The 15,501-nt window shown below is 40.1% G+C and overlaps 1 protein-coding gene across 1 annotated transcript in view; it reads left to right on the plus strand.

Moving 5' to 3' along the window:
- Nucleotides 1–15,501, plus strand: part of Ctnnal1 (catenin (cadherin-associated protein), alpha-like 1) — a 52,859-nt gene that overhangs the window by 28,861 nt on the left and 8,497 nt on the right. Inside the window, exons 10-14 of the mRNA XM_005382935.2 lie at nucleotides 555–647; nucleotides 3,693–3,843; nucleotides 8,840–8,877; nucleotides 14,224–14,271; nucleotides 14,361–14,515. Coding sequence (XP_005382992.1) covers nucleotides 555–647; nucleotides 3,693–3,843; nucleotides 8,840–8,877; nucleotides 14,224–14,271; nucleotides 14,361–14,515 — 485 coding nt within the window. The remainder of the gene's footprint in view (nucleotides 1–554; nucleotides 648–3,692; nucleotides 3,844–8,839; nucleotides 8,878–14,223; nucleotides 14,272–14,360; nucleotides 14,516–15,501) is intronic.

Raw genomic sequence — 15,501 nt, forward strand, 5'->3', positions numbered from 1 at the left:
TTTCTTTTTTTAGAGTCTACTCTCTAAAAGGCAGTTTTCCAGGCGTCCTTACTTCATTTATTATGGTCAACCAAAGGACTTGCTTTGAGTTGCAATAGTGGGTAATAATTTCCTCTAATGCAGACTTTCTGCTCATGACATCAATCTGCCTGATTCATTGCTATCTCTAAGAAGAAAAAAGGTGGGCTTAATTGATCATGATGGGAAGTGCTGTTGATGGAAAGAATGTGTAGCTATGGTAACTGACAGTTTAGCTGAGCTAAATTTCTTTGTACAGAAGATGTATGGACACTACTAGATGCTTTCATAATTCCCAGAACACTCTGCTATGATCTGATAGGAAGCAGAAACAGTATGCTGGGCCTTCATTGGTTCCTGCTTTGACCTCAGAGAATCTGTTGATGACCAATATAGTGATAATTTCAGTAATGTCCAAATTCAGGGTTATAGGTTTTAATAAATTTTATTTGTGAAATTTAGTGTTCTTTTTAATTATGAAGTGATAACCACGGACGAGAGTGTGAAAGTTGAACTGTACACATATTTTCTTGTAGACCTGTCGATTGCTGAGACATGTATCTGGGACAGAACCTCTTGAGATAACTTGTATACACGCAGAAGAGACATTTCAGGTGACTGGCCAGCAGGTAGGATAACAGCAGACTGTTCCTTCTCTATTATGTCTTACCTGAGCATCATAACAAGTTGTGTAGAAGGAAGGTATAAAGGATTCTGTAGAACTAGAGGTCAAATCTACCAAAAGAAAGATAAGGGAATTTCTATGGGTAGTGTGCTTCAATGAGACTGACTGCATTGGATTAGCTAGTCATCTTGACAGATAGCTGATTGGCTCATTTAAATGAAATACTAAGGCTTGATGTGCTGGCGCACTCCTGTAGTCGCAGCACTCAGGAGGCTGAGGCAGGAGGATTGCCATGAGTTCTTGGCCAGCTTGGGGTACAAAGTGAGTTCAAGGCCAGACTGTACTGCATAGTGAAACCCTGTCTCAAAAAGAAAGAAATCCTAATTTAGTATATATTTTTAAGCTGTTTACAATGTACATTGTTACAGCATGTTTGGAAGGTAAGCTTTCCTTATATGGTAAGGTATAAAAATACTTGCTCATTTCAACTTAATAATTCTTAAGGACATAGGAGACTTCAAAACAAAACAAAACAAGGTTTTCTACAACATCATTTATAATAAGATTCAATTGGAAGCAAAATAATTATCTTAAATTAGGTAAATAATATATTTGATGATAATATAGTAATTATAATAACCACAGATAGCAGCGTCAAAAAATGTTTTGTTAAAATGTAAGCAAAATAGCAGTATGCAAATTTGTGCATATACCATAATTGCTATTTTATAAAATGTGTGTACATTTGAAAATGACTACATGAGAGTCCGCAGAAACGAATATTCTGCTAGTTCAGTAGACTGAGTTACTTTATATGAATTTTCTATAATATTACTTTGTCTTTATAATTTTCAAAATCCTTTTAAAGTTGATATTCCATTTACTTTTTTTTTTTTTTTTTTTTTTTTTTTGTTCCGGTACCAGGAACCGAACTCACGACCTTGCGCTTGCCAGGCAGGCGCTTTTGCCGCTGAGCTAAATCCCCAGCCCCGATATTCCATTTACTACCATCCCTGTCCAATGTTATATCCAAGGAAAAAAATAAAGGACAGATCTTCCTTTCTTTTTTAGAGTCTGAAGCTCTAAAAGGCAGTTTTCTAGGTGTCCTTATTTTATTTATTATGGTCAACCAAAGGACTTGCTCTTGAGTTGGAATAGTGGATGAGAGATGCTGAGCCCTGGGTTTCTGAGATAGTGACAGTGACCTAGGCACAGTGGCGGTGTGTGCCCTCCAGCATGTTGGACACTGGAGGAATGACCATGTGCTTCCCTGTGAAGAACTGTGCAGGCTTACTATGGAGGCAGGAGCTCTGAGTCAGCTTCCAAAGTGGTCCTCTGCTGAGCACTGCTGCAAATGGAAGACTCCTCTTTACTGGGAGACAGACAGTCTCCCTTCAGTATTTACCTGTCCACGTGGGCATCTCCTTAAAGCTTTGGCACCAGTGTATTTTAGTAGAATCAGAGGGTTTGACTCTCCTGCCCTACACAGTCAGCTCTTGTGCCTGGGCCCAGACCCTGCTTACTGTCTTTCAGTTTGGGGTTGACTGCTTCCACTGCAGCAGACAGTTAGGAAGGAATGGCCATATTTTCTTCCCTGGAATGATGGTGGAGCCTGTCAGTAACTTCTGTTTCTTGAGAAGACTTTTTGGTTCCCATGGCCTGTTTTCTGGTCTTTGCCACCTGTCTCTGATTTAAGGAAGTACAGCATGCCTCTGGGATCATTTATATTTATTTCAAAGTATCTCTGCCTTAGCAACGTCATTTTTATATTTCCTTTAAGATATTAAGTCACATTCAGGGCATAACTGAACAGCCTGTGTTCGTACAAAGGCCCCTCGTTGAGAGGACAGCAGTGCTGACATCTAGCCTTTAGTTCCCTGGCAAGCTCTGCACCCTCTTCCTCTAGAAGAGGACCCTTGTCCCTCCCAGCAAGGTGCCATCTGCTTGGCAAGCCCGAGCCTAGGAGACTGTGCCCACCCCACTCCCACAGGCACCTGGTTTTGATTCTTTCAAGGTGCTGACCTTACCAGCTAGCCTGGCTTTGACCCTATCAGTCTTCTGCAAACTCTCCAATGACTACCTTTCCACTCAGAAGGAAACCCAGTTCTTGCCATGTGTGTTTCTCCATTGCGTAGGCAGCCTTTTTGTTCATTTCAGTCTGGTCCACTTGCTGTTCCGCCGGCACTGCAAACTTACTGGAAACCTCATTCAAGGGATTTTCCCGGTATCTCCCTGTGACTCCCTCACGTTTTCAATGATAAACCAACTTAAAATACTGCTGTAAGCACCTAATGCCCCTCCATGGTCCCTACCCTTTTTATGCATGTTATTTGTTTCTTGAAAAATCTTGTATCTTTTTGATCTGTCAAAAATCTTGTATCTTTTATTGTAATGTGAGCCCAATGAAGACAGGGACATTTATCTCTCACTCACAGGTGTTTTCCCAGCACCTAGAAGATGGGCACAGTGCTGTCACATAGTAGGAGAATGAACAGTCATGTTAATGATTTACATATTCCTGTTTACCAGTGTGAGAATAATCCTATAAAATTCCATGGAACACCAACATAACTTGTTAGTCGTGTTGATTCAGCTTTATCACATTATCATGTTAATTTCCCTGTAATAACTTATCATTTTCTATAGATCACATTATAAAAAAAAATAGCAGACTTGTTCTATGATGTGTCACCATATTGTTCAAGATAGGGTTTCTGTGTCAAAACTACTTCATAGTTTTCATGGTTGTCTTTTTTTTTCTTCTTTTTTTCCTATTCTGGGGATCAAACCCAGGGGCATGGTACCACATAGCTACATCCTCAGCTTCTCTGAAATCTTTTATTTTGAGACAGTGTCACACTAAATTGTCCAGGTAGTTCGTGAATTCTTAATCCTCCTGCTTCAGCCTCCTGAGTAGCAGGGATTATAGGTTTATGCTACCCTGCCTGGCTGTTTTTGAGTGAACTATACAGACTTAAACTTGATCTCCAGTGTGATTTCAAGGTGTAAGATTTTAAAATTTAGACCTCTGTGTGTTGTGTTTCCTTAGATAATTTCAGCTGCTGAAACATTGACATTGCATCCATCTAGTAAAATTGCTAAAGAAAACCTGGAAGTATTTTGTGAAGCTTGGGAATCTCAAATTAGTGACATGTCTACGCTGCTAAGAGAAATCAGCGATGTGTTTGAAGGAAGACGAGGTGAGAAACTGTCCACATAGTGCGATGTATTTATTTGTCTTTATATATTATTAACTGTTAGTAACTCTACCAGTTTTTTAGTGTTAATCCTTGGCTGCAAAATTAATTATCTTGTTATAGCCTACCTGAAATTTTAGAATAACGTATTTTTCACAGAAAAATGATAACATTTTGTTTTTCTTTATTATAGTATCTAAGCAGTAAGATTTATTGTACTATAGTGTAAGTAGATTTTTTTGAATTAACATTTGTTTTCCTAATGAAATTAAGCAATTTTTTATTTCCCGTAAACTGTTATTTTAGTACAAAGCTCTTCTATAATATAGACATTCTCTGATTTAATTCTACTCTCTTCATAATGAAATGAATGTAGTTATTTGATTTTTGAATTGCTTTCCTTCCACTTGGATGAAATCTGTTTCCTTGATGACTACCTAAACTTGGAATATTGCCTGTGGTGGGTAAGTTCCTTGCTATTTCTACAACATGTAGAATAGCACCATACAATGTATAGGAAGACATTGTTTTTACTCTTTATTTTTATATCCACTGGGAGTTTTGTTTATTTCCCATTGTACTGTATGTCCTTTTATTTGTTTTTTAAAAATATTTTTTTGCCTGCAAATGGTTTCCGTTAGTGTCAAAGCATGATTTCTTTAAAAAAAATTATTAAACTCATAAAATCAAATTACGTATCTCTTTTTACTGAATATTTAAACAATTCATATTAAAATATCCATTTATGATACATATCAATTTGTAGATGTAATATCATTTGTAAGTAAAATAAATGTTTACTATGCTTCCACACTTAAAGAACTCTCTGATGGTTAGTGTGAAGGGTGTACCATGTTGAAGCTTTGAAGTGTTCTTACTCACAGGGATTTTCCTATGAAGCAAGTTCTCACACAGTGAAAGGTGACATAACTGCTCCACATCTAAGGAAGCATGGGCGCCTCACCGTAGGGATTGTTAGGAAGTGAAGCGAGGTGAGAGGGTGTCTGGTCCGGGGAAGCCAGTGTCTGGCGGGCCCAGTCCCTCTCTGGCTGGTGTCAGAGGAGCCCTCCTCGCCCCAGGTGTGAGTGTGAGTGTCCTTTGTGCAGTAAGGAAGGCCTAGGCCGCGCAGATTCAGAGGCTCCTGCCAGCTGTGAAAACCTTGTACGAGCACAAACTAAAGTGGGTGTAATTTTGAGTTTTGGAGGAGAAGTTTTCCCTCAATGTGTCTTCTTCTTGCTGGCCTCACATTACAGCCCCGAGGAACATTGTGTTTTCCCCTCTTGCATCCAGTGACACTGGCCCATGAAAGTGCCAGTGACTGGCTGGCTATTTTTCTGGGAGGTGATGGGTTCGATGCATTTGTCAGCACCTTCCAAGTGCACGGTGGAAAGTGTTACTAGTAGCTATGGCCCGAAAAGGATGTGGTTCCAAGCCCAGCCAGCAGACTCTTCTCTCCCAGTGGGCCATCGGGCTTGGGACGGGCTCCTCTCACACTGCTGTGCTGGGTGTCGTCTTCTCCCACAGAAGCAGGGTGTGGCGGAGTGGTCAGCATTTGTCCTGTTCTGGGCTAGTGAGTTCGCCACTGTGAACCTGGAATAGAACTGGCTTTCTCTCCTTGTCCTAGTCCCTCGACCAGGGCCTCAGGTGCCTTCCTCTTTGTGTCTGGGATCCTCCCTCTTTCTAAGCCAGGCTGTTTGATCAGTTTTTGGGTCTATCTTCCCCTTTTATTTCTATTGAAAAGGATTTATAATATGCTTTTTCCCATCAAGAAAGCCACCCTTTTTTTTTTTTGTCTTTTTGAGACAGGGTCTCACTGTGCAGTTCAGGCTGGCCTTGAGCTCACTTTGTAGCCCAGGCTGGTCTCGAACTCACAACATTCCTCCTGCTTCAGCCTCCCAAGTGCTGGGATTACAGGTGTGCACCACTATGTCTGGCCAGAAAGCCACCCTTTAAATTATTCCCTCCCTTAATCCTGGACCTCCTTTTGAGTAGCAATTAACATAGCAAGTGGAGGCTGATAAGCTTGAGAAGAAGCAAAGCCAGGTTCCATTTCCCGTCAAGGTGTTGCTTCCTTGTGCAGGGATTGGAGTGATGGTCTCATGCTGAAGGACAGAGTTGGGCAGAATTTGAAAACCAGCTTCTGAACCAAGACTGCCTGGGTTCCCACCCTGCCCTGGTCACTCACTAACTTACGTCTGTCTTCGAGTTTTATGCCTGTAATTCAGGGATAATAATGACATAACTACCTCACATGGTGGGTGTGAAGACTTAGAAATTCATTCCTGTAAGCTCTGAACAATTATTTCTGTTCTCATCAGCATCCTGACCATGAGAATTCTTATAGTAAAGCTAAATAAGTAGCTTACGAAAAAATACCAGGCCCAGTTTTTCTCCTTTAATCATTCTCTCTCCCATTTTCTGATGTTCGTCTTCTACGATCTCTTTTTCACTTTTGAGGGCTTCGGGACTAGCTTGTCTGACTCCACTATTGAAGACCCCTCCACACACACACACACACACACACACACTCTCTCTCTCTCTCTCTCTTTCTCTCTCTCTCTCTCTCTCTTTCTCTCTCTCTGTCTCTCTCTCGGGGTGGAACTCAAGGCCTTCATGCTGAGTTACATCTCCAGACCTGTTTTTAGACAGACTCTTGCTACTTGCTGAGTTGCTCAGGCAGGGCTCAAACTTGTGATCCTCTTGACTCAGCCTCCTAGAGTGCTGAGATTAGATGTGTGTGCCTTCAGTCCTGGCTGTAGAAAGTCTCTTGACCTGCAGCTAGTGGAAAAGAGCCTAACCTTGTTGGTCTGTACAAAAGAAGCTCACACTTTTTCCAGGGAAGAGCTGACGCCCTCTGAAAGATCTCTCTCACTGGGCAACACTGGTTCAGTCCTTGCTTTCTTCTGAGTCATCTTTCTCCTACCAAGTTAGCTTCTATTAAAAAAGCAGGAAGAGGTTCAGTGAAAAATTAAAAAAAAAAGCTTCTAGTGTCTGCATGGGTAAGATTATAAAAATACTCATTCATAAGTCTACTGGTATAATAATGCAGCCATACGAATAATAATAGGTGCCATGTACCGAGAACTTACTTTGGTAAGTACTAGACCTGTATTATCTTATTTAAACCTCAGTGACCTTGTGACATAAGTTGCATTTCCAAATGTATGCGAGGCTAGGCTGAGGCAGGAGGATCATTGCAAGTTCGAGACCAGCCTGGGCTATAAAGTGAGCTCAAGATCAGCCTGAACTGTATAGTGAGACCCTGTCTCAAAAACACAAAACAAAAAAACCCAAATGTATGTGAAGTTTAAAGACATTTATGCCAGTGGTCCCCCAGTAAGTAGGCTAGAGACAGCAGGGAGAGTTACTGAATCTGACTGATGCCAACAATGAAGTTTATCAACCGCTCACTCTCTTAACCCAGCCCTAAGCATTCTGATGTGAGTGAAGCAATTCTGTAAAAAAATGCACCTAACTGCAGCTCCCAGTTTGAGTTTTGCTCTTTTCTCCTCCAAGTCCATTCCAGAAATGACTGGAAGATCCCAATTCTAGGCATTTCAAAAGGTGTCAAGCCAGGAACAAGCAGTGGAGAGCCAGGAGACTTCTTCTGTTAGCTGAGAATGGAGCTAGCTAAATTATACAGGAGATAAGTGGGTATGATAATCTATTAGTAACTGGAGCCTGGGCACATTAGCTGGCCCTCTGAATTTCAGTTTTTTTATGAAATTCTTTGTCATGGTGCTTGCCATATAATAAATGGTAACATGTTTTAATTTTGTTTTTACCACTGTGTGACCTTGAACTAAGTCCTTTCACTTCTATCCCTCAATTCCCATCTGTGAAACAAGAGAGTTAGATTAGATCAGAGTAGGCAAATATACATGGTGTTGCAGTTCCTGATTCTTGCTCCAAGACAGTAGTCGTTGATTGATCTTGGGCTTTTTCTTTTCCACTGAGCTCACATGTGGACTTGTACTCTTCCTCAGCACAGTGTCTACCATCCCCTGTAGACAGACCAGAATTGAAACTACATGGTTTTTGGACACTATGGTCACTGTGGTTTCTTGTACTTGTAAAGTGGATGGGAACAGAGAGCAAAACAAATAAGTACTTGCAAGAGGACCACAGGGATTAGAACTGCTAAGCGATAACTGCTACCAGGTAGATGGTAATGGCAGCAAACCAGATTGTATAAAGGCTCTCTTTTCATTGCATTAAATTCTAGTTTGTAGAACTCTGTTGTCTTAGAGATGCTACAGGCCCAAACTGTTGGTTTCCTCCCACTCTCTTTTTTGGAGAGTAAATGCGGAGCGTTCAGGGTCCTGAGCAGTACAGAGGATCACTGAGTTACCTAAAACAAGATTACTTAAGTTCTTAACCTAGATATCACAGCCTAGCATTGAAAAAGCATGTGTCATCTGTAACCGGACTGTCCATGATCTGGAAACCAGAAATACTATAAATGTGGCAGGGATGAAGTGGGCTTTGCCATCTGCTTCCTTTCCTTAACTGTTTATGTTTCATGCCCTGTATCATAGCCTAAGCAACTTGTTACTTGCGTGCTTTCACTTCCTGTCTGGTTTACTGGGGTTGTCCTCTTCCCTGACTGAGAATATAGTATGAAGGAGTTGTAAATGGTTTGGTCTGGTATGTGCAGAAGGAAGCAGCACTGATGCTAGTACTAATTTTTTAAAAAGTCTCTGGCTTCAACAGAGGCAGATTTCTGCCCAAAAAAAGGGGTCAATGTGTGAAGCCAATTTTAAATGGAGGTCAATATCAGTGAGATGTCTAGCTTTTGTCCCTTTATGTCGGGAGAGACTGGCCATCAGAGATGTGGGTGTTGTCTTCATGTTTGTCACCGAATCAGGAGTTTATTTCTCAACCGCAAATAAGGAATAGACTGAATTGTCAAAATAATGTACTAACTTTCCCATGTAATATTTTAACAGTCAAATGTGAATAATAGAAAAAGTTTTTAAGTTATATATGTTATTTGTAGGAGAGAAGTATGGCTACCTTTCACTGCCAAAGCCAATGGTAAGTAGCATTATGGACATTTCAGAGTGTTTGCATATGTGTGTAGGAGTTCCGAATTTAAATTATGCTTTGTGGGGGTTGATTGATTGATTTTAAGACAGGGTCTTATGTTGAGCACACTGTGTAGCCCAGGCTGGTCTTGAATGAGCAGTTGTCCTGCCTTAGCCTCCCAAGTGCTGGGATTATACCATGGCCAACAGATCATGCTCTAACTGCCTGTTGTTCCTACACTTCCTCCACTACAGAATAAAGTTAGGCTCTTAACACATTCATAACAGGGCTGTAATTTGTATGTCTCTCAGCCGAGTGGCTTGAATCACTGGTAGTAATCACTGGCATGGCTGGCCCATTGGGTGGCTTTTTATTAATTTTATTAGTAAAAAGACCAATAAAAGTGATTACATGCATTTGTACTACCAGTGATACAATAAAATGGAACAATCAGGCTTATACCACTGGTAGCTCATGCTGGTGGGAACATGTTAAATGTTGGTTGTGCAGCTTTTAACTCTAGGTCTATGTAGCAAACTATGCAAGGCCTATCCTCTGAATGTTTGTGTCAGGGTTGGCGATTTAAGGGAACAGGTAACAGAATTTGTGATTAATTCAGCAGAACAGTAACTCATTTTGTTCTCTGTGTCTTGAGTCTAATTTGCAATGTCAAAATTGTTTTCTATAAACTAAGTTTTATATGCTTTCTCCCAAATGAAAACATGCCATGTATATGGGAAAGAGATATAGAGGGATAAATTAGGTAGACAGTGACCCTAAGAGCCCTTTGAAAGTGAAAATTCCTGTCTTCTGGCTGATAGCATTTTAACATCAGTTATGTTAAATAGGTGATATTTTGATGACTTGAGCAATTCATTTGAAGTGAGCATTCTGTAGAAAATTGTAATTTTTATTGAAATGCAGGCAATGAAAAACAGAAGTGGCCAGGCATGGTGGTACATGCCTGGGATCCCAGCACTCCAGAGGCTGAGGCAGGAGGATCACCATGAGTTTTAGGCCAGCCTGGGCTACATAGTGAGTTCAAGGTCAGCCTGAACTACAGCATGAGACCCTGTCTCAAAAAAAAAAGAAAAAACAGAAATGGTAATAAAAAGAATCAGTTATCATGATTCTAAAACCTTCAAGTAGAGGAAACACAATGGACTGTCTAGAAATAGCTTCTGAGGAGGAAGAAACCATGATGGTAAATGAGAAAATCAAAGATTTGGAAATCATACCCCAGGTAAAATTAGAACTAATTCCCCAATCGCTTATTTGAGTACTTCAACGGTTCACAGTATTGATAAAGGTCACATGTTTTAAGTGAGACAGACAAAAAATGATTTTATTCATTCAATCATTCAGTACTCCCTGATCACCTACTATATGCCAGGGACTATGCTGGGCCCCGGGGCAGTAATGTTGAAAAAGATGCTCAAATACACCTTCCACAGGTAGGGATTTACGAGAATATTCTGTTCACTGTGGTATTCTTGTTGCCAAGAACTGCCTGGCACAAGTTTAACACTCAGAAAATAATTTGGTAATTTGTTGAGTCAATGAAAAAGACAGGATGTTCTCTAACAGCCTAGCTCAGGCTTCTTAGCAGAAATGTGGTTCAAAGCACATACACAATTTAAAATGGTACAGTCACCATGTTTTTAAAAAGAAGGTTGTAGGATTTCATTTTGTTTAATCCAGCCTGTGCCAGATACTATCATGCCAGCAAGTCACCACCATGTAGTGGTGGAAGTCTCTTAGTCTTCCTGGCACCTTGAGCCCTTCCACTCTTTGTATGTTTCACACACATGAGAGCCACACTTCTTTGTATGTTTCACACACACAAGAGCCACACGTCAGGTGTGCCATGGCCACGTGTGGTTAGTGGCTACTATACTGGAGGCTACAAGGTTAAGAAAATAGAGAATTTCTTGGTGATTATACTAACACTGGTGAAGAGCAGACTGTCAGAAGAGAGAACTGGCAACAAGGGATGGGAAGATAGGAGGGATGGTGGGGATGGCTGATGTGTAAAGGAAGGACAGATGGCAAATTCCAGGTTTTATAAAAGGGCATATAGCTAACTAATGTATTTTCTGAACTGAGACTGACATTTACTACTCAAATACATTAGAAAACTGAATGTAGCTAGTGAAGAGGCAATCGTAACACTTCAGTACCCCATCTTACTGTTTTACTTATATTTTTATTATTTTTACTTTTTATAAATCATTATTATACTTTAAACTGCAAAAGAGTTCTGTGGCATTTTTTGAAAGACAGATTCTCTGTATTAAGCTATCAGAATAGTTTGAAAGTATGGATAGAAGTTTGTTTTGTGCTTTAATACAACTTAACCCCAACAGGTTGCACCATAGCTAATATCCTACTGAGTTTAAGCATATGAAGATAAGAGATTTTTGTAAGTGCTATTACTTGGAGCTACTACAAAAAATTTTTTTTTTCTTTGAGATAGGATCTTGTCATGTGGTCCAGGCCGGCCTTCACCTTGAGATCCTCTCACCTCAGCCTCCTGAGTGCTGGGATTACAGGCCTGTGCCACCATCCAACTCCCAAAATAATTTTCTGAGGATAAGAAAAAATATCACAGAGCTTTTAAACGGTTCAGTGGTGCAAGATTTTATTGAATTGCTGTTTTTTAAGTTTTTAGTAACAATTTAGGATCATGAGCCATTCCTTTAGTTGAGCATCTAATTATATTCCTAAAAAATTGTAGCCATGATTTTTAGGAAGCAAATTTGGAGGCTGGTGCTATTTGAGAGGTTCAGAATCTTAGCTTTACATAACCGACACGGATGCATCTGACTGCATTCCAAAGTAGCATCCACTAGATGGCAGGCAAGCTTGGTCACGTCATTAAGACCATTTACAGTATTTTCCTTTTGTGGCGGTCCCCTCCCTGCCTTCATTAACTACTTTAATAATACTGATTTGTAAAATTAAAGTAAAAAAAAATAAAAATAAAACTAATATTAAAGAATGACTGCCTGGCAAGTGTGAGGTCCTGAGTTTGATTCCTCATACCAAAAAAAAAAAAAAAAAAAAAAGAGATGGGATATAAAATTCTAAATAAAACAAAACCTAAAAACCTTGAGACTGTCCATAAATTTCTTGACTTCTTCATCAGCTGCATGACAGTCTACCAGACCAAGAAATAAGCATGATGCAGCTGTCCAAGGAGGAGCCAGGGACATCATGATCACACTCACTTATTTTCTCAGGAGATGGGAGACAGCTCATATTTATGTGTATGTTGCATGTATATAACTATAGTTTCTTTCTATATATTTATTTTCTGTTCTTCAGCTTCAATTATGTCTTCAATAGTAAATATCATTAGGAAATCTCAAAAATCTTTGTTCAATGAGATCTAAACTATAGGCTAGGAAAAGGGAAAAGCTGAGGCAGATTTATTTTGCAGTGAAACTGAAGACAGAATAGCTGGTCAGAAGTAACAATCATGGTTACAGATTATAAAAGGGACACAGACACACACACACACAGGCACATATCACTTAACTGTGAGGACTCATTCTGAGAAATGTGTCATTAGGAGAATTTATCAGGGGCTGGGGATTTAGCTCAGAGGCAAAGCGCCTGCCTGGCAAGCGCAAGGTCGTGAGTTCGGTTCCCGGTACCAGAGAAAAACAAAAAAAAAAAAAGAATTTATCATTGTGAGAACATCCTAAGCGTATACTTACACTGACCAAGATGGCTAGGTAATACACTCTTATGGAAACACGATGCTATATGTAGTTTGTTGTTGGCCAGACTGCTTTGTGGTGTCTGACTCTATGCACACACGCATGCACAGACACATGCACGCACAGATGGTCCCTCACTTAGAATTGTTTCACTTTACAGTGCTGCGAAAACAGTGCACACTGTGATAGAAATTGTGCTTTGAAGTTTGAATTTCAGCCTCTTCCCAAGCTTGTGGTCAGTGGTAGGATCCTTTCTTATGACGCTGGGCAGGTGCCATGAGCCACAGCCTGGGCCGTGGGATCTTGAAGGGAAAAAAACCTGATGATTGACAGTGTACTGTATGGGTGAGCCATAATGGTCTGTAGGTTAGGGTATTCAATTCATTTTTGGCTTATGACAGTTTCAGTGTATGACAGGTTTATCCATACATAACCCCGCTGTAAGTTGAGGAGCATCTGTATTTGCAGCTGAGAGGTATTATTGCTAATGATGTTTTTCTTAAGCTAAACAAGACCTGAGTGTTTCATTTCATTGTAATTTACACTTTATGTGCATGTATGTGATTACATACCCAATTTGTCTTTGTGTGCATATATAACTTAAATATGTTTCTATTTTTAAAATGGCTTTATCCATCTGCTGGCCACTTTTTGGCTCTGGCTCTTCTGGAATTCCTGCCTCCACTGTGGTAGCTACCACTGGATCTCAGACTTGGAGGGATCCTCCATTTGGGCTATCATCTCCAGAGAACCTTTGAATATATTTTCAAAGAAATATTGCTGTTGGTAGTGGTAGGATCTATCCTGGTACTCTCTTCTTCAAGTAAATACCTGTGGACTATCCTGATAACCTAATGTGTACAAATTTATCCCTCCTAGGCAATATATATATATATATTTTTTTTTTTCTTTTTCTTTTTTTTTTGTATTGGGAATTGAACTCAGGAACTCACACTTACCAGGCAAGTGCTGTGCCACTGACCTAAATCCCCAGCCTTGATTTTCAAAAATAGGAAATGGTTAAACAATGGTTCACATACTAAATCTTAAGTTCGCAGTATAATTTCTTTACATTGCGAGATACAGAATTAGCAACTGTGACGTCAAAGTACAGTGTTGGAATTTAGCCATCTAAGGGCACAGGAGATAAAGGAATTGAATCCCAGAGTCCAAACTATTAGGAAAGAATAGAAAAATACTTATAGTGGTGATTTTAATATAAGAAGAACTGAAGCATTATAAACTTGTTGCAACAGAGATGCCAGGGAGGCTTGTGGGGGACGTTAGTACTGGATAGGAGAGTATTGCAGAAGTTGTCCTGAAGCCACTGAAGCCCATACAAAAAGAAGAGTGCAGCTGCAAGCAGAGGACAAGAGCAGCAGAGGACAGTGATCTTTCTTCCTGGCCAGCCCCAGACTTCACTCCACCAGCAACCCACTCAAAGCTGGACTCAGCTACTAGTCGAGTATTTGCAATTGGTTGGTTGTTTAATTAAACTACTTAATATAATTTAACTATATACTAGATATGTTAAAATTAGACTTTACTACAAGTTACACTATTACTGTAGAATTCCCTTACATTTAAATGGACTGCCTTCTAAGATACCGCAATCTTTCTCTTGTCACAGAAGAACAACGTAAACAAATCACTGAAGCCAGACAAGCCTGACTCTGAGGTAAGACCTCTTCCTTTCTGATCGTCTTACATCTAACCTTCCTTTCGTGTCAGTCCTGACAAAGTTGTGAATATGATGTACATCTGCAGGAGCAAGCCAAGATTGCAAAGCTTGGACTGAAGCTGGGCTTGCTTACTTCCGATGCCGACTGCGAAATTGAGAAGTGGGAAGATCAGGAGAACGAGATTGTTCGATATGGACGGAACATGTCCAGGATGGCCTATTCTCTATATTTATTCACCAGGTAATGTGGTTACACTTTGATTTTTATGATCAGTATAACAATATGTGGTAAAAGAAAGAGTGCTATATTAAATCATAGATAGGTTAATGCAGTGAATATATGGTAAGAAAAGACGAGAAGTAGTTACGATGATAATTCAGCAGATGCAGCAAGAAGACACAGTTAATGAAGACTTAGATTTAGAAAGGATCTTTTTCTAGAGACCTATGTGTGCCATTCTTTCCAAAATCTTGAAATAGTTTTACATTATGCTTTTGTCATCTTGCATATCGGTGTGTCTCAGCCAGCATCGGTATGTTTAGAGAACATGTCTTTTGTTTCTTTTCTATTTTTTTCACAGTTGGGGGTTGAACCCAGAGGTGCTCTACCACTGAGTTACATTCTCAGCTCTTTTTATCCATTTCTTTATGTATCTAGGGAGCCCTTACACTCACTATGTAGCCCAGGTAGCCCTCAGACTTAACAATTCCCCTGCCTCAGCCTGGGATTCCGGGACTGCAGGTATACACCACCACACCCAACTACATCATCAGCTCTTTTTATTTTTTGAGACAGAGTCTCACTAAGTTGCCAGGCTAGCCTGTAACTTGTGATTCCCCTGCCTCAGCCTCCTGAGTAACTGGGATTATAGGTGTGTGCCATCACGCCTGACTGAGCACACCTTTTATAACTTTATAAAGTGATTGATTAAACATAGACCAATGAATGGAGCTATGAGGCCTACCTCTGTAGGTTGCCAAATTTCTGAGTCAGCATTCATTATGGAGATGAGAATTTCTCAAACTTTATCTTTCTTCCATTCTCTGTCTTGTCCATGTTACAAGGCTCTTAATTAAATGCCTTTTTTTGGAGACAGGATCTTACTGTGTAGTCCAGGTCAACCCTGAACTCACTATGTAGCTTAGGCTAGCCTCAAACTCTCAGTGATCTGAGTGCTGGGAGTAGAAGCGTGTGCCACCACCCCTGGTTTAAACGCCTTATTTTTT

The sequence above is a fragment of the Chinchilla lanigera genome, unplaced genomic scaffold, assembly GCF_000276665.1.
Source record: "Chinchilla lanigera isolate Chin_1 unplaced genomic scaffold, ChiLan1.0 scaffold00018, whole genome shotgun sequence".
Taxonomy (NCBI): domain Eukaryota; kingdom Metazoa; phylum Chordata; class Mammalia; order Rodentia; family Chinchillidae; genus Chinchilla; species Chinchilla lanigera.